Source organism: Gekko japonicus, unplaced genomic scaffold (assembly GCF_001447785.1).
Source record: "Gekko japonicus isolate JY-2015 unplaced genomic scaffold, Gekko_japonicus_V1.1 scaffold2806, whole genome shotgun sequence".
Taxonomy (NCBI): domain Eukaryota; kingdom Metazoa; phylum Chordata; class Lepidosauria; order Squamata; family Gekkonidae; genus Gekko; species Gekko japonicus.
The window spans coordinates 102719-124499 of record NW_015160920.1 but is presented as its reverse complement, the minus strand read 5'-3'; the positions used below and the strand labels follow the sequence as shown (position 1 = coordinate 124499).

The 21781-nt window shown below is 47.9% G+C and overlaps 1 protein-coding gene across 1 annotated transcript in view; it reads left to right on the top strand.

Moving 5' to 3' along the window:
- LOC107121622 (teneurin-4-like) overlaps positions 1-21781 on the top strand; it is a gene marked incomplete at its 3' end in the record, with an annotated part of 181711 nt that overhangs the window by 75298 nt on the left and 84632 nt on the right. Inside the window, exon 5 of the mRNA XM_015424576.1 lies at positions 18411-18512. Coding sequence (XP_015280062.1) covers positions 18411-18512 — 102 coding nt within the window. The remainder of the gene's footprint in view (positions 1-18410; positions 18513-21781) is intronic.

Below are 21781 nucleotides of genomic sequence, written 5' to 3'. Positions count from 1 at the left end.
CTTTCCCTGAACTTATCTTGCACATTTAATTTTTTAATAAGTTCATCTAGGAATGTGGCAGCCCTGACCTGGACTGATTCCCCACAAGAGCCAGTTTGGTGTAGTGGTTAAGTGTGTGGGACTCTAATCTGGGAGAACCGGATTTGATTCCCCCACTCCTCCACTTGCACCTGCTGATGTGACCTTGGGTCAGTCACAAGCTCTGGCACAGCTGTCCTTGAAAAAGAGCAGTTTCTGTCAGAGCTCTCTCAGCCCCACCCACCTCACAGGGTGTCCGTTGTGGGGAGGGGAAGGGAAAGGAGTTTGTAAGGCGCTCTGAGACTCCAGGTGAAGGGCAGGGTGTAAGTCCAATCTCTTCTTCTTCTCCTCTTCTGTGCCGTTCTCTCTCTTCCGTTTGCCCCAGTTGCATTGGTCAGTTTCACACTATTCGTTGCGTGGCCGCATCTTGACCCGCGTCTCCCTCAATTTCTCCCGCGTCTTCTCAATCCTTGTTTTTTGAGTTCAAGAAGACGCGGGGGGAGACGTGGGTCAAAATGTGGCCACGCAGCGAATAGTGTGAAATTCTACAACAAAAAATGTTGTTGGAAGCCGCCCTGAGCCTGCTTTGCGGGGAGGGTGGGGGGTATAAATTTGACTATAAATAAATAAATAAATTGACCGGGGCAAACGGGAGAGCGAGGGCGGCACAGCTGCTTGTGGGGAATCGGTCCTGGATAGCCCAGGCTAGCCTGATCTCCTCAGATTTCTAAAGCTAAGCAGGTTTGGCCCCGGCTAGTATTTGGATGGGAAGACCACCAAGGAATGCCAAGGTCATGACACAGAGGCAGGCAATGGCCAACCGCCTCTGAACGTCTCTCCCTGTGCAAACCCCAAGAGGTCGCCATAAGTCAGCTGTGACTTGATGGCAAAAATTTTTTTAAAAATAAAAGACTTTGGCCATTATTGCTTGTTATAGTATCTAGTCTATACATAAGTACAGGGCTTTTTTGGTAGAAAAAGCCCAGCAGGAACTCATTAGCATAATAGGCCACACCCAGTAGCAGAAACCCATTAGCATATTAGGCCACACCCCCGATAGTAGTATATCTCGTTAGCATATTAGGCCACACCCCCATGTTATCAGAAGTCTGGTCATCCAGCCACACCCACCTTTTGCTTCTTATTCTGTTTACCTTGTTTGTTGTCACCAGGGCTTTTTTTGTAGCAGGAACTCCTTTGCATGTTAGGCCACACACCCCTAATGTAGCCAATCCTAATGAGTTTCTGCTGTTGGGTGTGGCCTATTATGCTAATGAGTTCCTGCTGGGCATGGCCAACTCAGGAGCCAGCCAGAACTCCATTCCTGTGCGTTCCTGCCCAAAAATAGCCCCGCATAAGTATGTAGCAGTTCGAAAGCAAGAAATTGCAAGTAGATAAATAGGTACCGCTTCGGTGGGAAGGTAACAGCGTTACGTGCGCCTTGGTGTTTAGTCATGCCGGCCACATGACCACGGAAACGTCTTCGGACAGCGCTGGCTCTTCGGCTTTGAAACGGAGATGAGCATCGCAACCCTAGAGTCGGATTCGACTGGCTTTCGAGCAAGGGAACCTTTACATTTACCTTTATGTATCATGGCAGCCTACTTATGGCAACCCAAGCAAGGGTCTTTCAAGGCAAATGAGAGGCGGAGGTGGTTGGGCATTGCCTTTCTTTGCAGAGTCTTCCTTGGTGGCCTCCCATCCGAGTACCGACTCCGCTTAGCTTCTGAGATCTGATGAGATTGGCTATACCATGCCACCTTCCCTCCTGATAAAATCCACCAAAATTACCCCATTACAAATAGCTCCATGATTATTTCCCCTGGCGATCTTCCCACCACCAAAGGAAGGCAGCCATTGGAACTCCAGTTTTAAAAGAGGAGACATAAGAACATAAGAGAAGCCAATGCTGGATCAGGCCAATGGCCCATCCAGTTGTCAGGTCCCACAGCAAGCAACATAGTACACACTTGTAAAAAGGGTTACTTTATTGAAGCCATGAGTAACTTGAACAGAAACACTGTTCAGAATAACATTAGCTCATTGAGCTGGGAAGGTTAAAGCAAGTTCATAATTACTACAGCCAATAAACATGATTCCCGTGCGAGGCCACTGTGCGTTTTGCGCGTCCAAAAGCTTGGGAAAGCAACTGCTACTTTATTATCAATACAATGTGTTTCTCACAGTTTCTACTCTTCAAAGCCAAAGCAAGTTCTTCTCTCGTCCACCTGTGACCTTGGAAAGATAACGTTACAGCGAAGCATGGCTGGCGTAGGCTAACAAGAATGCAGTTACTATAGAGACATGCGCATGTCAGTCTGAGCGCATCCTTGGAAGGGGGGGGGGATACAGACAGGTACTGACATAACTCAGGTATCAGAAGGAACATAAGAAACACTTTGGCAGCTTGCTGACACCAGTCCACCACTCTGTGCCACACAGTGGCCAAAACCTGGGGACTACCAGGAGGTCCACCAGTGGGGCCAGAACTCCAGAAGCCCTCCTACTATTGCCCCCCAAGCACCAAGAATTCAGAGCATCACTACCCCAGACATAAGAACATAAGAGAAGCCATGTTGGATCAAGCCAATGCCCCATCCAGTCCAGAACTCTGTGTCATACAGTGGCCAAAACCATCAGTAAGGCCATCAGTAAGTCCACCAGCAGGGCCAGAACTAATACTATTGCTGGGGGCAGCAAGGAGAACACAGACTAACTCTTTCTCCCATTGAAGATCGATCTCTCAATGGCAGTGAGCCACGATAACTTGATTAGAACCTCCATGTTCAGAGGCAGTACACCTCTGTATACCAAGAAGGGTGCACCGCCACCCTCTTCTGCTCACTGGCTTCCCACAACCAAGCGTCTGGGTGGCCAATGCTCCCTCTAAGTCTTGTGAGCAAAAATTCTACTTTGTGAGATACTGGCATTAAAGTTGTGAGCGGGCAGTTTGGCTACTGCGTAAATCAGTTTGCTCCGGAGCCCCATCCTTCCTGAGCTAAGATAAAAAGTGTGCGCGCCAGAGGCTAAAAAACTGTGAGCTAGCTCACACTAACTCAGCTTAGAGGGAACACTGGACTGGCCACTGTTGGAAAAGGATCCTGGACTAGCTGGGCTCTTGGCTTACTCCAACGGTGCCCTTCCAGTATTCTAATTCCAGGGTTCCTAATCTTTCTGAGACTGTGGGCACCTTTGGAATTCTGTCGCAGTGTGGTGGGCGGAACCACAAAATGGGTGTGGCAGGAGGCGGAGCTACACGCACAGGGGGAGCCCAAATGCAGGGGAGAAGAGGGGTAATCGTCGAAAATTCACTGAGAAAGAGGCGCGAGGGAGAATAAAACCAACAGTAGCGGCCGCCACTGCTGAACAAAATTATTTAACTGCATAGCCAATCGGATTTCCGGTGGCCAGTCAGACGTCCTGCTAGGCAAGAGCCCCAAGTTGCCCCACCCACTTCTAAAAACACTCGGCGTGCGCCAGGAACCGTATCGGCGGGCGTTATGGTGCCCGTGAACATCATGGTGGGGACCCAGTTGGGTGTAGTGGTTAAGAGCGTGGACTCTAATCCGGGAGAACCAGCTCTGATTCCCCCACCAGTGTTCCCTCTAAGTTGAGTTAGTGTGCGCTCGCTCACAGTTTTTTAGCTTCCGGCTCACACGGTTTTGTCTTCGCCCAGGCAGGATGGCTCCAGAGCAGACTAATGTATGCAGTAGCCAAATTGCTCACTCACAGGGCTATTTTTGGGCAGGAACGCACAGGAACGGAATTCCGGCTGGCTCCCGAGTTGGAACTCATTAGCATAATAGGCCACACCCAACAGCAGAAACTCATTAGGATTGGTTACATTAGGAATGTGTGGCCTAACATGCAAAGGAGTTCCTGCTGCAAAAAAAGCCCTGGGTTTTGACAACAAACAAGGTCAACAGAATAAGAAGCAAAAGGTGGGTGTGGCTGGATGACCACACTTCTGGTAACATGGGGGTGTGGCCTAATATGCTAATGAGCTGTACTATCAAGGGTGTGGCCTAATATGCTAATGAGTTCCTGCTGGGCTTTTTCTACAAAAAACCCCCTGCTCAGTCACAACTTTAAGGCCAGTAGCTCACAAAGTAGAATTTTTACTCACAAGGCTCCACAGCTTAGAGGGAGCATTGTTCCCCACTTCTCCACATGCAGCTCTTGGGTCAGTCACAAGTTCTCTCAGAGCTGTTCTGTCAAGGGCAGTCCTCGAGAGAGCTCTCTCAGCCCCACTTACCTCACAGAGTGTCTGTTGTGGGAAGAGGAAGGGAAAGGAGATTGTAAGCCATTCTGAGACTCCTTCGGGTAGTGAAGGGCAGGGTATAAATCCAATCTCCTCCTCCTCCACCCTGTTCTACACACATGCATCTTTGAGATAGGAAGTTTCCTATATCCCGGGGCCTTAGAAACAGAGAAGAATCTTCACTCACAGGGAATTAAAAAGAAAATGGAGCCAACGCCTCCATGCCGCATCCTTTGGCAGATTTCAGCCAGCTGCCAAGGTTTTGTGCTTGTTGGGGTTTTTTACCTGTATGTTCCAGGAACTGTATTTTAAAGGCTGGGGGGGGGGGGGGGGGAAGGAGCTTCCATTTGCCGGATACATCTGCTTCAGCCACCCCTCCGACTTGCGAGGGAGGAATAAGACAGAGCAAGAATTTTGAGGAAATACGTACACATAATTCCTGAGAAATGATAATTTGCTGGCCTTTCCGTGCCTTCATCAATCAGTATTACTGTATCTTGCCACATTATCTGCGGGGAGGGAGCAGGAGGGGCATTTCCATCATCCAGACACTTGGGTAATATGCCCAGGCACTGATTTGTTAAGGAGGTGGAAAAAGAGGTAAAAGTAATCAGTGCTGCTGCTTCCAGAAACAAACCTCAATGGCTAAAGAAACAATAAATCAACTTACTATATCACAACTTGCCGTCTGTACCTGTTCTGTATATCCATTCCAGGGGTACCCAACATGGTGCCCTGGGGCACCCCTTTCCTGACACCCCCTAAGACTTTTTTGAAAGTGGGCGGGGCCTAGTTGAGCTTTCACCAATCCCCATGTACGGTATGGTCTATTGAGTATCGCATAGCAGCTGCAGAGTAATCATGTTGCTTGTATCCTTCTTATCCCATAATCTATTTCTGTGCTAATATCATTGGCAATTATTAGAGATGGACCCATACACTTTTTTACTTCTGTTTATTAACATAGGCTGTCATACTGGACCTGTTTTCATTGCTAATACTGATTTGTTTGTTTGTTTCCCCCATTTTTATGTCACTGATGTCTATAACATGCGTATATCGATGATTAACGGACTCACAAATAACAATAAAAAACGCATACATTTAAAGTTCGGTACGAGGAAAGAGTAAATAGCCCTGCAATAAAGAATTGTGGATTTTTAAAAATATATATATTTTATTTTACATTTCATTGAACATTACAACATCACAGATTGCATATATTTCCAGAGTTTTTCATTCCTCACTTTTTATCCAATTATAAACCCTTTTCCATCTATTGGTCTGTACCATATTATTCCTCTCCTGTAGTTTTAAGCTCAGATCATCCATTTGCGCAAGTTCTAGTAATTTTAAGGTTAGGTCTATTTTAGAGGGTAATCTTTCTAATTTCCAGTTTTTTGCCACCAACATTCTAGCAGCCGTTATAATATACGTTATTAAATATGCATCTTTAGAGTTATATCCATTTGGTATCACGTTTAACAAATAAATTTCTGGTCTTAGTTCAAGATTCAGTTCTAAAATTTCTTGTATAACTTTGCGTATCATTTTCCAATAATTTTGGACTTTCTTACATTTCCACCACATGTGGTAAAAGGTCCCCACATTCGATTTACATTTCCAGCATATATTAGATACATTACTGTAACACTTGCCTATTTTATCGGGGGACCAATACCATCTGTGGAACATTTTGTAAACATTTTCTTTATACGCTACTGCCCTCATATATTTTGTTGATTTCCAAATTTTCGACCATTGTTCTATCTCTAAAGTTTTCCCCAAATCTTTTGTCCATGATATCATAACTTCTTTAATATTTTCATCTAATTCAAAATCATCCAATAAGAAACCATATAGTTTCTGAATTAATTTATCATTAGAAGACAACCAGATTTTATCAAGTTCTTTCTTATTGTGATCAAAACCTCTTACCATATCTTTACTGTACCTATCTCATATTAATGTATGTTCCCACCAGGATAAGTTATTTTCATGTACCAATTTATCTTCAGCTTTTAATTTGTTGTTTTTTTCCAATAAGGCATCATAATTACCTTTTATATTCTGAGAAATAAGTGTAGGTTTTATAAATGCCTCTAGTGGGGAGACCCACCCTGGGGTTTTTCTATAAAATCTTAACTGAATCTCATTCCAAATTTTATTTAATGCTCCTCTTATCACATGTCTATTAAAGTTGGACTGTATTTTATCTTTACCGTACCACACATAAGCGTGCCAGCCCATAAACAAGTCATGCCCTTCAAGTATTACCATTCTCTTGTTTTCTAACAAAAGCCATTCCTTTATCCAAACAAGGGCGGCCGCTTTATAGTATAGGAACCAATTTGGTACATTCATCCCCCCTTTTTCTTTCCTGTCCTGTAGAATTTTCCATCTTATCCTTGCTTTTTTAGGATAAAGCAAGCAAAAAAGGAAAAAACCAAAAAAGACTCGTGGATTTGAGTTGTTCAAGGAAGAAACAAAATTGAGAAGGGGTTATTCAAACGCAGGGTGTGCGTTCCCAAAATTTGATACTGTCATTAGTATTCATTGCATTTCTCTGGCATAGGTAAACGGTCTTATTGTCACCTACTCCCTCGATTTCCGTTAGATCAGGGGTTCCCAAAGCTTGTTGAGCTGGTGGCCAGTTTCAGATTTTGAGAGCAGGGACTGGGCACTACCACAAAATGGGTGCCACGCAGGGTGCAGCTGACCACGAAATGGCTGCCATGGAGTAAGTCATAGAATGTTGGGAGAGGCATAACATCCAAATCGCAAGATGTCATAGTCCCACTGTGCACTGCATTGGTCAGGCCGCACCTTGAGTATTGTGTGAACTTCTGGAGGCCTCACTTCAAAAAGGATGGGGACAGAATGGAGCGGGTGCAGAGAAGAGAGACGAAGATGTTCGGGGGCCTGGAGACCAAGCCCTACGAGGAAAAGCTGAGGGACTTGGGAATGTTCAGGATGGAGAAGAGGAGGTTGAGGGGGGATAGGATGGCTCTCTTGAAATATTGTGAAGGGCCGTCACTTACAGGGGGCGGGGAGCTGTTCCTGTTGGCAGCAGAGGAGAGGACTCGCAAGACAACTTAAAAACTGATAAATCACCAGGCCCAGAAGGCATACATCCGAGAGTTCTGAAAGAACTCAAATGTGAACTTCTGGATCTCCTGACAAAAATATGCCTCCATTCCTGAGGACTGGAAGGTAGCTAATGTCACTCCATCCTTTAAAAGGGTTCCAGAGGAGATCCGGGAGATTACAGGCCAGTCAGTCTGACGTCGATACCAGGTAAATTGGTGGAAACCATTATTAAGGAAAGAATTAGTAGGCACATAGATGAACAAAACCTATTGAAGCAGACTCAACATGGGTTCTGTAAGGGAAGATCTTGTCTCACTAACCTGTTAGTGTTCTTTGAGGGGGTGAACAAACATGTGGACAAGGGGGATCCAATAGATATTGTTTACCTTGACTCCCAGAAAGTTTTTGATAAAGTTCCTCATCAAAGGCTCCTAAGTAAGCTCAAAAATCATGGGATAAAAGAACAAGTCCTTTTGTGGATCAAAAACTGGTTAATTAATAGAAAACAGAGTATAAATGGGCAATTTTCTCAGTGGAGGGTGGTAAACTGTGGGGTACCGCAGGGATCAGTCCTTTGTCTAATGCTTTTTAACTTGTTCATTAATACATGGCAAATGGGGTTCAATGTGGCCAAGTGCAAGGTGATGCACATTGGAGCCAAAAATCCTAACTATAAATACACGTTGATGGGGTCTGAACTGGCAGAGACAGATCAAGAGAGAGATCTTGGAGTTGTAGTAGATAACTCACTGAAAATGTCGAGACAGTGTGTGACTGCAATAAAGAAGGCCAATGCTATGCTGGGGATTATTAGGAAGGGTATTGTAAACAGATCAGCCAATATCATAATGCCGCTATATAAATCAATGGTGCGACCTCATTTGGAATACTGTGTGCAGTTCTGGTCACCACACCTTAAAAAGGATATTATAGCTTTGGAAAAAGTGCAGAAAAGGGCAACTCGAATGATAAAAGGGTTGGAACACTTTCCCTATGAGGAACGGTTAAGGCGCTTAGGGCTCTTTAGCTTGGAGAAACGACGACTGAGGGGTAACATGATTGAGGTTTATAAGATTATGCATGGGAAAGAGCAGGTCGAGAAAGAGGTACTTTTCTCCCTTTCTCACAATACAAGAACCCGTGGGCACTCCATGAAATTGCTGAGCAGTCGGGTTAGAACAGATAAAAGGAAGTACTTCTTCACCCAAAGAGTGATTAACACATGGAATTCACTGCCACAGGATTAACACATGGAATTCACTGCTACAAGCATGGACGGCTTCAAAAGGGAATTAGATAAGCATATGGAGCAGAGGTCCATCAGTGGCTCTTAGCCACAAGGCATAGATAGGGGCTCTGGGGCGAGTGATGCTGTGTCTTCTTGGTGCTTGGGGGGGCCAACATTGGGAGGGCTTCTAATGTCCTGGCCCCACTGGCGGACCAGGAGGCCCCTAGTATTTTTGGCCACTGTGGGATACAGAGTGTTGGACTGGAGGGGCCTTTGGCCTGATCCAACATTGGCGTCTCTTATGTTCTTATGTTAAGACTGGGTTTCAATTAAGGGCGGGAAGGAACCGGCTGGATATTTGGAAAAGCTTTTGTACAGTAAGAGTTGTGCAAGAGTGGAGTCAGCTGCCTGGGGAAGTGGTGAGCTCCCCCTCTGTACTGGCACTCTTGAAGCAGTGGCTGGACAGACACTTGTCAAGGGATGCTCTAGGCTGATCCTGCACTGAGCAGGGGGTTGGACTAGATGGCCTGTAGGGCCCCTTCCAACTCTGTGATTCTATGACTATGATGGAGGCAGTTGTTTTTAATGGGTACTCATTGCTGGCATAAATACCTCCTTGGGGCTTTCCGAAGCATCTCCTATTTCAATAAGTGGGGTTGCCAACCTTCCTGGTGGGGCCCAGAGATCCTCTGGAATTACACGTGACCCAGAAGTGGCATCATCACGTTGGGGACATCAGGACAATGCTCTGGTATTTGGGCAAAAACTCTATGGTAGATTTGGATTCAACCATAGAGATTTTGCCCCAATACCAAAGTGTGTGATGACATCACTTCTAGATCGCGTGGGCAGTGGCGTGGAGACGTCATTGCACATCGGACGGATCTCTTTTTCGGTCTAAGTTTCCCCCTACTGGCTAGCTGATCGGCAGTGGGGCCCGGCAGCAGGGGACCCCCGCCTCCACCCGGGGGGGGGCGGTCTGGGAACCCCACGCACATGTGCCATTGTCTGGACTAAGCGATTTCTTGCTTTGAAACCATTTTGTTGTGTCCATGTGTTTTTAAGTTTAGGAAATGCCTTGATTTCAATGGCAAACCGTCGCCCTCGCGGACAATGTTCCCTTTATGCTATGGAGTCTTGTGAGCAAAAATTCTACTTTGTGAGCTACTGGCATTAAAGTTGTGAGCGAGCAATTTGGCCGCTGCATAAATTAGTTTGCTCTGGAGCCATCCTTCCTGAGCTGAGACAAAAATGTATGAGCTGGAGGCTAAAAAACTGTGAGCTAGCTCACACTAACTCAACTTAGAGGGAACACTGCGAGTCGCGGAACGTCGTTGTACCGGGCGGGACACGCCCATTTCGTGCCAGCAACCGCTTTATCTGAGAAACGATAACAGCATTTGATCCATTATGTGAAACCGGGGGGGCCTGTTCTTCTAATAATATTCTTTTAATATGCAAGCCACCCACTCACCCCCCACTTTAATTCTTACCCCGCCCCACTTCCCCGATAATGACCAGGTTGTTTTCTTTTTCTTCTTCTTCTTCTTGGCATCGGAGAGTGCTTTTCTCAATGTCTGGGGAGCAGCAAGGCAAGGAGGCTATAAAATATGTAACTTTGAACATGCAGTCGCATTACCGCAGCCTCTAATAGGGCTTGGTATGTCAGGCAGACATTGCCTTGGCCTCCAGCCCAAAAGAGAGAGAGAGCCCCCCCTCCCCCAAGGCATTAAGCCCAACGCTACCCTGGTAGATAAATAAAGGGAGACTCACTGCTGCAGACTCACTGGCCGAATGGGAGAGTGGATAATTAATTCAAAACCTTGGGGGGGGGGGGCGGACGGAGAAGGAGGACCTATCGGGAGCCTAGCCAATTTGTCCATCCCTTTAATATATGTAATTGCATTTTGTCCACATAAAAAGCCATTCACGCAGGTAATTGCGTGGCAGCACGAAGCTGCTTGAGAAGGACCTCGCCGCTGTATCAGGCCTCGGATGCAAACTGGCCCGGGAAGGGTTGCCAGGCTCCAGGTGGGGCCTGGAGATCTCCCAGAATTACAGTTGATCTCCAGACAGCAAAGATTAGTTCCCTTGGAGCAAATGGCTGCTTTGGAGGGTGGAGTCTATGGGACTGTATCCTCCCCTCCCAAACCCCACCCACGCTAATCAGTGGATTAGGAAGAGAAGAAGAGGTTGGATTTAAACCCTGCCCTTCACTCAGAGTCTCAGAGCGGCTTGCAAACTCCCTGGCTATGACAGAACTATGGCTTGCCCAAGGTCATCCAGCAGCTGCAGGTGGAGGAGTGGGGAAATCAAATCTAGTTCTCCCAGATTAGAGTCTGCACACTTAAGCACTACACCAAACTGGCTCTCTTAAGAAGAAGAAGAAGAAATTAGATTTATACCCTGCCCTTCAGTCAGAGTCTCAGAGCGGCTTACAACCTCCTTTCCCTTCCCCTCCCCACAAAAGACACCCTTGTGAGGTAGGTGGGGCTGAGAGACCTCTTTCGAGGACGGCTCCTGAGAGAACAGCTCTTGAGAGAACTTGTGACTGACCCAAAGTCACACCAGCGGCTGCATGTGGAGGAGTGGGGAAATCAAACCCGGTTCTCCCAGATTAGAGTCCGCACCCCTGACCACTACACCAAACTGTTAATAGCGTTATATTGATACACCATTATATTAAAATCTTTTCAGGTTCACTTTGCTGCAGAGATGCGCTTTTTCCCTGCGTATCTCTGCAAGGAAAGCAACAAGAGACTTAACTCCCCCCCCCCCCTTTAATGAAAGCTTGGAGCTGGGGGAACTTGATGGATATTTTGGTGTGGCACTATATCACCATAATGTTATTAAGTTGCGAAAAGCAAACAAAGAAAAAGCCCCTGCGGTAGCGGGAGAAACCCAATCGTAGTCAGAGATGGCGATCGTGGGGGAGATGGCTGTGGTGTGGGCAGGGCTGGGAAACTCTGCACTCTTCTTACCCACACGGCAGCTCCCCAAGCTTTGCGGTGATCTTTCCCAAACGTTCTAGCAAAGCAGGTTTGAGAATGATTGGAGAAAAGCTGGAGAAAACGCGGGAGGTTCACGAATGGGCCACAAAGTTGTGGGAAAGAGGCCGGGGGGGGGGGTCAACTTCCCAGCAGTATCGAACTCCAGGCAAATAACTCTTGCGGAGACACCCGAATGAGGCTCGTTGAATCGCGGCGGGGGATTGTCATTCTTCACAGGAGCTCTGCCGCGGGGGAAGGCAACAGGCATTGCACCGCCGTCGCCAGAATGTGACGTTACGCGTCGCTCTGGCAACGGGGCTGTTTGGAGTCCCGTTGCCAGAGCGACGCGTAGCGTCACATCCTGGCGACGGCGGTGCAACGCCTGTTGCCGTCCCCCGCGGCAGAGCTCCTGTGAAGAATGATGATCCCCCGCCGCGATTCAATGAGACTTGCCAGCCCTACCCACCAGGCTACCTTCCTCCTCCAAGGATGGATTCTGTCAAACTCATGGCCCCCTTCCAATCATCGGGGTTTAGCAAATTATAGGCTCGTTCAGCCCTCATCCCTTACAGGCTTCTCTTTTGTTCTTATGAGTGTTGGACTCTCTGTGACACAGAGCCATTGGCCTGATCCAACATGGCTCCTCTTATGTTCTTATGAGGGGCCGAGTTGGAGGAGGGGGAGGGACCTCAGTAGGTTATAATGCCACGGAAAAGAGCAAGAGTCCAGGAACACCTTAAAGTCTAACGAAATTTGTGCCGGGATAGGAGCTTTGGGGAGTAACAAACACTCCTCCCCTGTCACAGATTTTGTTAGTCTTTAAGGTGGGTGGAAATGACAAGGGAGTCGTTACTGGCTAAATATCAGGAGAAACGTCCTAATGGTAGGAGTGGTTGAGCAGTGGAACAGACTGCCTCGGGAGGTGGTGGATGCTCCTTCGCTGGACGTTTTCGAGCGGAGGCTGGACGACCATCGTTCGGGTATGTTGTAGGCAGGAGTCATTTCATAGAAAAAGAGGTGCAGGAGCTCATTAGCATAACTTATTTGCATATACCACGTCCCCTGACATCACTGGACGTGTGTCAGAAGGCAACGCCCACCGCTCAGGCGCCACTGGACTGTTTTGGATTGCTAGCTGTTGGGGGGGGGAACGTGCAGATCTGTCCTTGCAGAGGAGGGAGAGCTTGTACCTGAATAAAACTTGGTCTTAAAGGTGTCACTGGACTGTTTTGGACCAGAATGGCCGGGGGGAGCTCTGCAACGTACCTGGCTGCTTCTTGCTCGGACTGAGGGCTGTTGGGAGCAGGGGGTGGGGCTTGTTGCATGTGCCCGCCCCCTGGGCTCTTTATTGCCAGAGCTCCGCTCCTGTGCGCTCCCTGCAGGAAATGACCCCTGGTTGTAGGGCTTTTGGCTATGCTTCTGCAGAGAGCAGGGACTAGATGACCTGCAAGGTCCCTTCCAACTCTTAACATGCAATGATTCTATTATTCTGAAAGGTGCTACCGGACTCTTGTTTTTTCCTACTGCCTGGCCTTTGGTTGAGATGATGGGCATTCAATCCATTCTGCCCCCCCCCCCCCGGTCCTGGAGCTGTTTATGACCCTGGGCACTGGAATTTCTTAGGGTGATTACTTTATAAGGCATGAGTTTTCGGTTTTATCTGCTGTTGCTGTTTATTGTTTTCCTGTTTTTGTTGATTTTATGTTGTGGGCTGCCCTGAGCCCATTTCCTGGGGTAAAGGTAAAGGTAAAGGTTCCCTTGCTCGACAGCCAGTCGAATCCACCTCTAGGGTTGTGGTGCTCATCTCCGTTTCAAAGCCGAAGAGCCAGCACTGTCCGAAGACGTTTCCGTAGTCATGTGGCCGGCATGACTAAACACCAAGGCGCACAGAACGCTGTTTCCTTCCCTCCGAAGTGGTACCTATTTATCTACTTGCAATTTCTTGCTTTCGAACTGCCAGGTTGGCAGGAGCTGGAACTAGAGACGGGAGCTCACTCCGTCATGCGGCAACTCGGGTCTCGAACTGCTGAACTACTGACGTTCCACAGCCTGCAGTTCAGCGTCTTAACCACTTGAGCCACCGCAGCTCCATTTTCCTGGGGTAGGGCAGGGTATAAATAAATAAATAAATAAATAAAAACTGCTGCAGACAGACTAACAGGGTGACCCATCTTGATCCATAGCATCATAGAAACCACCTTCCAAAACAGACGCTTTCTCCAGGGGACTTGATCTTTGTTTGGTGTAGTGGTTTGGTGCCAGTTTGGTGTAGTGGTTAAGTGCGCGAACTCTAATCTGGGAGAACCGGGTTTGATTCCCCACTTTCCAGTTTTTGTTCGCTTGATACTTGGTTTTCTCAGAGTTTGTAGCACTTGTGCCCAAGTGATCTATGTAGCCAGCAGTGCACAGTTTGGGGAAATGGGCAGTAGAACAGGTGTGATCTTGTACTAGATCCAAGCCCACAAACCAGTTTGGTGTAGTGGTTAGGAGCGCGGACTCTAATCCGGGAGAATCGGGTTTGGTTCTCCTCCACATGCAGCTGCTGGATGACCTTGGGCAAGCCATAGTTCTGGCCAAGCTGTTCTCTAAAGGACAGTCCTGGATAGAGCTCTCTCAGCCCCACCTACCTCACAGGGCGTCTGTTGTGGGGAGGGGAAGGGGAAAGGCGTTTGTAAGCCACTCTGAGACTCCTTTGGGTAGTGAAGGGTGGGGTATAAATCCAATCTCCTCTTCTTCTTCTTCTTCTTTTACCTCACAGGGTGTCTATTGTGGGGAGGGGAAGGGGAAAGGAGTTTGTAAGCCGCTCTGAGACTCCTTTGGGTAGTGAAGGGCGGGTTATAAATCCAATCTCCTCTTCCTCTTCTTCTTCTTTTACCTCACAGGGTGTCTGTTGTGGGGAGGGGAAGGGGAAAGGAGTTTGTAAGCCGCTCTGAGACTCCTTTGGGTAGTGAAGGGTGGCGGTATAAATCCAATCTCTTCTCTTCTTCTTTTTCTTTGTATCCTGGAGATTAATTGAAATTCTGGGAGATCTGCAGTCACTGCCTGGAGGTTGGCAACTCTGGGAATACCACACTGCTGCTGCTACTGGGCCCGGTCTAACAACGATAGCCTTTACAGAACTTTTTTAATCATCTAGAAAGGCCCCGGGTATTCTTAGCCCCGCCTCTGTGTGGACATTTGGAACTATTAATTTTCCTCCTTGTCTGGACCTAAGTAATGTTAGATATGTTGTTTCACAGACCGGAATTAACCTTTTAAAAAAAACCAACAACTCAGGAGTTGTCACAGTGTCCTCCTACCGCTGTTTCTAACCTGTCTCGGTGAAAAATGAATCCAGCTACGGTTGAGTCTGCTCCTCTGTAATTACATCCCATTTTAATATGACACCCATTACGTCGGGTTAGGATCAGAAACAATAGCCTCCGACGAACCGTGCTATTTTGTCATCCCGCCAGCACGACGGTACCCTGTCTTTATGCAAACTTGCGCTGAGAAATCCTCGGGGAGTGATCTTTATTCTCTCTTTGGAGAGAGAAAAAAATTAATGTTTAATAAGCCCTAAAGCATTGTGGGTTCTTTTCCGCTTTTATAAAAAGCAAATTGTAAACATGAATAGCATGAGACGTTGGTGAAAACAAAACGGGAAGTGGTGGACAGCGTAAAGCCGTGGCTGATTAGCTCTTTGAGGACGCGATAGAACGAGTATTGTGTTTCAAGGTCTGGACTGATATGGATCGGTTTAGAGCCAATTTGCGCAACAGGGTAGGAGATAGAGGCATTTTTGATTGAGATCCCTGGACGAAGCACATTGTGGGATCTAAAAGATCAAATAAACTGCTTTGCCTTGCACCTTGCTCCTCTTTCCCCCCCTCCTATTTACTGTCGTGGCTTTATTTTCTTCCCAATTTTATTGCCGCTCTTGTTATTATTTAAATAAATCTATAAAACACCCTTCCCCGGAAGGCCCAGGGCAGTGTACGTCATGAATTAAACACGAACAATTAAAAACAATAAATAGTAAAAGGTAAAGGTTTCCCTTGCTCGAAAGCTAGTCGAACCCGACTCTAGGGGGCAGTGCTCATCTCCGTTTCCAAGCCAAAGAGCCAGCGCTGTCCGAAGACGTTTCTGTGGTCATGTGGCTGGCATGACTAAATGCCAAGGCACACGGAACGCTGTTACCTTCCCACCAAAGTGATACCTATTTGTCTACTTGCAAGTTCTTGCTTTCGAACTGCTAGGTTGGCAGGAGCTGGGACCAGAGACGGGAGCTCAATCTGTCACGCGGCACTCGGGTCTCGAACTGCCACACTGCCGACCTTCCGGTCTGCAGCTCAGTGTCCTAACCTCTGAGCTACCGTAGCCCCTAAAAACAAGAAATAGAAAATAATAAATGGTTAAAACAGATAAAGCAGTGTAAATTCCTCCAGATAATAGATGGCATACCTATAACTTTGCTTCCTCCATAAGATGGATCACATGCTGGTATTAGTAAGGCCAGGTGGAGGCCATGGTAAGGAACGGTCGCGGTCTTCAACTGTAGGCCTGGTGGAACATCTCTGTTTTGCACACCCTGCAGAACTGAGCAAAGTCCCGCAGGGCGCAGATGTTACTAGGTAGAGAGTTCCACCAGGCCGAGAGAGTTCCACCAGTTGAGGACAGCCGGACATCTTTTGGGCCAGGGATCGCTAGTCAGTTTTGATCTCCCGAGCGTAAAGCTCTTGGGGGGCATACCAGGAGAGGTGGTCCCGCAGGTGAATTTAGGGGCTGCTTTTGTAACAGCGTTCCGTGCTCCTTGGTGTTTAGTCATGCCGGCCACATGACCACGGAAACGTCTTCGGACAGCGCTGGCTCTTCGGCTTTGAAACGGAGATGAGCACCGCAACCCTAGAGTCGGACTCAACTGGCTTTCGAGCAAGGGAACCTTTACCTTTGTCACAGATCCGGAAGCTGCAGCTAGTGCAGAATGCGGCAGCCAAGCTGTTGATGGGTGGGAGCACATCCAGCCTGGGCTGAAAGCGCTGCACTGGCTGCCAATAGCATACCGAATCTGCTTCAAAGTGCTGGTTCTTGCCTTTAAAGCCCTATATGGCCAGGGTCCGACCTACCTGAGGGACTGCCTTTCCCCACATATACCCCCAAGAGCACTTCGGTCGGGTACACAACACCGCCTGGTGATTCCAGGCCCCTGGGAGGCAAAGCTTGCTTCAACCAGGGCCAGATCCTTCTCAGTGGCGGCCCCCACCTGGTGAAACGAGCTCCCGGAGGAGATCAGGGCCCTGCAGGATCTTACGCAGTTCCGCAGGGCCTGCAAGACGCAGCTCTTCCGCCAGGCTTTTATATAGGGGCCGCCACCTCTACCACCTCTACTACTACCACCACTGAAACAACGGGGTTGGGAGCCACAATTTTGCATGGCACTGATGCTGCTGGACCGGATTGGACCATCGACAGGACAATTTCACCCTAATGAAATGATCGATACCATCTTCAGAGACCATCTTGTTTATATGGAGCACCTTATTTGTTTTTGTTGTGACTTAATAGTTTTTACTGTCTTATACTGTTTTCACGTATGGCTTGTGCCCCCATATAAGCCGCTCTGAGCCCATTAGCGGGGAGGGCGGGGTAAAAATGCAAAAAATTAATAAAATAATAAATAAATAAATAGGAACATTCCAAACCTTCCAACCCCAAAAGACGACATTTGCATCTGTTGTTTTTTTTAAAAAAAGACCCCAAAAGAGGACACCAAAAAAACAGGACCCGTCCTCTAAAAAGTAGTCTAGCCTCAATGTCACTGTGGCACAGACCCAGGTAACCAGATCAGCCAGATGAAGGTAAGGAGCCCGTTTTCAAGCTAGACTGAGTTGGAAGAAAGCGTTTTAGCACGGAGTGTAACATTTAGAGAACCTTAAACCCCGTTTTGCATCAAATGTACCACATTTTCATTTTTACTCATTTAGGTTACAGTGATGAACTTGAAAATATGCTGCAGTGATAAAATCTAAGACGCTGGGGAGAGAATGTGGCTTAGCCAGTTTGGTGTAGTGGTTAAGTGCGCGGACTCTAATCTGGGAGAACCGGGTTTGATTCCCCACTCATCCACTTGCTGGGTGACCTTGGACAAGCCGTAGTTCAGTCAGAGCTGTTCTTGAAAAAGAGCAGTTTCTGTCAGAGCTCTCTCAGCCCCACCTACCTCACAGGGTGTCTGTTGCGGGGAGGGGAAGGGAAAGGAGTTTGTAAGCCGCTCTGAGACTCCTTCGGGTAGTGAAGGGAGGGGTATGAATCCAATCTCTTCTTCTTCTTAGTGTGACTTTGTGTCAGTGATCCTAATAAGTCTGCTGTTCCTTGGGTCAATGTACCTAAAGAAGTGTGCATCCACACGAACGCTTATCCTCAGAATAAAACTTTGTTGGTCTTAAAGGTGCCACTGGACGCAAACTTTGTTCCTTGGGTCTAACAGTATCTCCCTGTCTGTCGAGTTCCTAACATTGGGTTGGATCCAGATGAAATGTCCCCGTGGGAAAATGGAAATTCCATGCTTCACCCCTTCTCACTGCAACCCACTGATCTCTGTGAAATCCTGCTACTGGGGGTACGTGGGCCCCCATGGAATGATGGGAGTGGAGTCTGAAGCAGGAAGGGGAAATGGATAGAAATCGTCAATTTTGTTTGGGTACAACCCATTCTGTTGTTGTTTGGTGGAATGTTACCAGGATACTGATGGGCTGAACGATGTGCCAGAGATGCAGTCCACATGCACGAGCAACTGCTTCGTTATTTCAGACATGGATTGATTTGTCTCTGTTTTTTCATCCCCTAGAATCGGTGGATAACTGTCCCAGCAACTGCTACGGGAACGGAGACTGTGTTTCGGGCACCTGCCATTGTTTTCTTGGCTTCCTGGGTCCCGACTGTGGCCGGGGTAAGGTTTTTGTTGTTGCTACTATTCTCACGCGTGAAGCTGCCTTATACTGAATCAGAACTTTGGTCTGTTGGGGTCAGTATTGCCTACTCAGACTGGCAGCAGCTCTCGAGAATCTCAGGCAGAGGTCTGTGAATGCACCTATGGCCTGATTCCTTTAACTGGGGAGGCCAGGGATTGAACCTGGGACCTTCTGCAGGCCAAGCAGTTGCTGAGCCATGACCCCTTTGTATAGATCTCCAGGGTCTCAGGCAGAGGTCTTTCACATCACCCACTGCCTGATCCTTTCAACTAGAGATGCCGGGAATTGAACCTGGGACCGTCTGCATGCCAAGAAGATGCTCTGCCTCTGAGCCCTCTCCATGGCTCTCCAGGGTCTCAGGCAGAGGTCTTTCACATCACCTACTGCCTGGTCCTTTTAACTGGAGGTGCCAGGGATTGAACCTGGGACCTTCTGCATGCCAAGCAGATGCTCTACCACTCAGCCACAGCCCCTGACTATGTCTCTCCAAGGTCTCAGGCAGAGGTCTTTCACAGCACCTACTGCTTGGTCCTTTTAACTGGAGATGCTGGGGATTGAACTTGGGACTTTATTTATTTATTTATTTATTTCCTTCAGTTTGTATCCCGCTCACCCCCTTAGGGCTCAGAGCGGCTTACATGTTTCAATTAACACAAATCCTAGTCTAGGGCCACATACATATAGGGAAGGTGACAAGCCTACCAGGCACCCCTTTTCTGCTTGCCAAGCAGATGCTCTGCCACAGAAGGAGGAGAAGGAGATTGGATTTATTCCCCGCCCTTGACTCAGAGAATTTAAGCCACTCTGAGACTCCGAGTGAAGGGTGGGGTATAAATCCAATTTCTTCTCCTCTTCTTTAATAACTGGCTAAGTACTCTTCTCAGAATATGAGTCCAGAGATGCCCATGCATTGTAACTCGGTGCAATCAGTAAAGCCTAGCTCAGGACTGCGAGAGGGTGCAAACCGGTAAACCCCCCCCCCCAGGCTTGGTTTATCGCTTGATGTGACTTTACCGCCACAAACCTCCGCCCGCCCCACACACCACCGGGCCTCCCACTTTCCCCTCCTCCCCTTCCTTTTGGTTGTTGCATGTGAACAAACAATGGGAATAATGACCCCTCGAGAGCCACTGCCCTTTGAGGGGGGGGCAGCATTAAGCTAAAGGAGGGCTTAGAGAAGGCTGGGCCTTTATTGTTTGGCCGCGGCTGCTCTGTCAATAGCTCGGTGGAGCTTAGGGGCGCCCTTTCTGCTCAGCCATCCATAAAGTGGTCTCTAAGCCACTGCTTTTCCTCACTGGAGCCCTAGAGGTTATCCCCCTCTTTGTGAGGAGTCTACCGGGGGTGCAGTGTCGAAGGGAGGGCAAGCAGGACTAATTCGGGCAACCCCTGACCCCGTAACATTGTCTTACCTGAGGTCCCCCGGCGGCCGTGCCCTGAAAAGGACGTTGGTGAAAGAACTCCAAACGGAGTTCTTTCTTTCGCTGTATTTATTTGTTTTGCTTGAAGCTCGGAATAGAAGCATGCAAAGAAGGACGTAGGAGGGAATCGTACCGTTCTGAAATACCAAAATTATTTTGTTTCAGAGGGTCGCCAAGCTGGTCTGTAAGATTCGAGCCCAGTAGCCCCTTAGAGTCCGACAAGATTTCTGGGTTTTGAGAGGCAAAAATTCCTTTGTCAGATACAAGTACGAATGGGGATCCCTATCTGACAAACGGAGCGCTGAGTCAGTGCGAGCTAGCTCACGGCTTGTTAGCCTCCAGTTCACACATTTTTGTCTTAGCTCAGGAAGGAGGGCTCCAGACCAAACTAACTTGTGCAGTAGCTAAATCGCTCGCTCACAACTTTAATGCCCGTAGCTCACAAAGTAGAACTTTTGCTCACAAGACTCCACGGCTTAGAGGCAGCATTGGCTCCGACTCTCGAAAGCTTATACTCTGAAAACCTTGCTGGTCTCTTAGGTGCGACGGGACTCGAATCCGGCGGATTTGTTTATTTATTTTAAATATTTTAATGCTGCCTGCAGACAAATGATAATCATTGGTCAAAAGCCACCACGATAAATTCGAATTGACACCATTAAATGACATGACACACAGTTGAACAATATAAAATCAATAAGGACAACGGAAAATGGCAATAAGCAACAAAAAGGAAAGGTCCAGCCACGTAAGAACATCAGAAGAGCCCTGCTGGATCAGACCAGTGAGAGTCCATCTAGTCCAGCATCCTCTCTCACACAGGGGCCAACTAGTTCCTCTGGAGGGCCAGCAAGAGGGCAGAGAGGCCGAGGCCTTCCCTTGATGTTACTCCTAAGAACACCAGAAGAGCCCTGCTGGATCAGACCAGTGAGGGTCCATCTAGTCCAGCATCCTGTCTCACACTGTGGCCAGCCAGCTCCTCTGGAGGGCCAAGAACAGGGCAGAGAGGCCGAGGCCCTCGCCTGATGTTGCCTCCTGGCTCTGGCATGTAGACATTGACTGCCTCTGAGTGTGGAGGTTCCCCTCAGTCACCTTGGCTAGTAGCCATTAGTAGACCTCTCCTCCGTGAATCTCTCTAATCCCATTTTATTTTGATTATTTATTTTATTTGTTTAATTTGTATCCCGCCCTCCCCGCCTCGGCAGGCTCAGGGCAGCTCCAAGGCAGCCTATTCCCATGGCCATCATTACATCCTCTGGCCGCGAATTCCACATTTTAATCACTCTCTGTGTAAAGTAGTACTTCCTGTTGTCCGTCCATCTTTAACTCTTGCCACATATCCAGGAAAATAAAAACACCTGGCACCCGAAAGTCAAAAGCTGAGACGGCGGGTCAGTAGATGCGGGGAAGGATTTCCATGCAAGGGTGCCACGACAGAGAAGGCCCAGATTTTTGGTAGACAGTCCAGGGCTATTTTTGGGCAGGAACGCACAGGAACGGAGTTCCGGCTGGCTCCCAAGTTGGCCACGCCCAGCAGGAACTCATTAGCATAATAGGCCACACCCAACAGCAGAAACTCATTAGGATTGGCTACATTAGGGGTGTGTGGCCTAACATGCAAAGGAGTTAAAAAAAGCCCTGGGTTTTAACAACAAACAGGGTAAACAGAATAAGAAGCAAAAGGTGGGTGTGGCTGGATAACCACACTTCTGGTAACATGGGGGTGCATCCTAATGTGCTAATGAGCTGTGCTGTCAGGGGTGTGGCCCAATATGCTAATATGTTCCTGCTGTTGGGTGTGGCCTATTATGCTAATGAGTTCCTGCTGG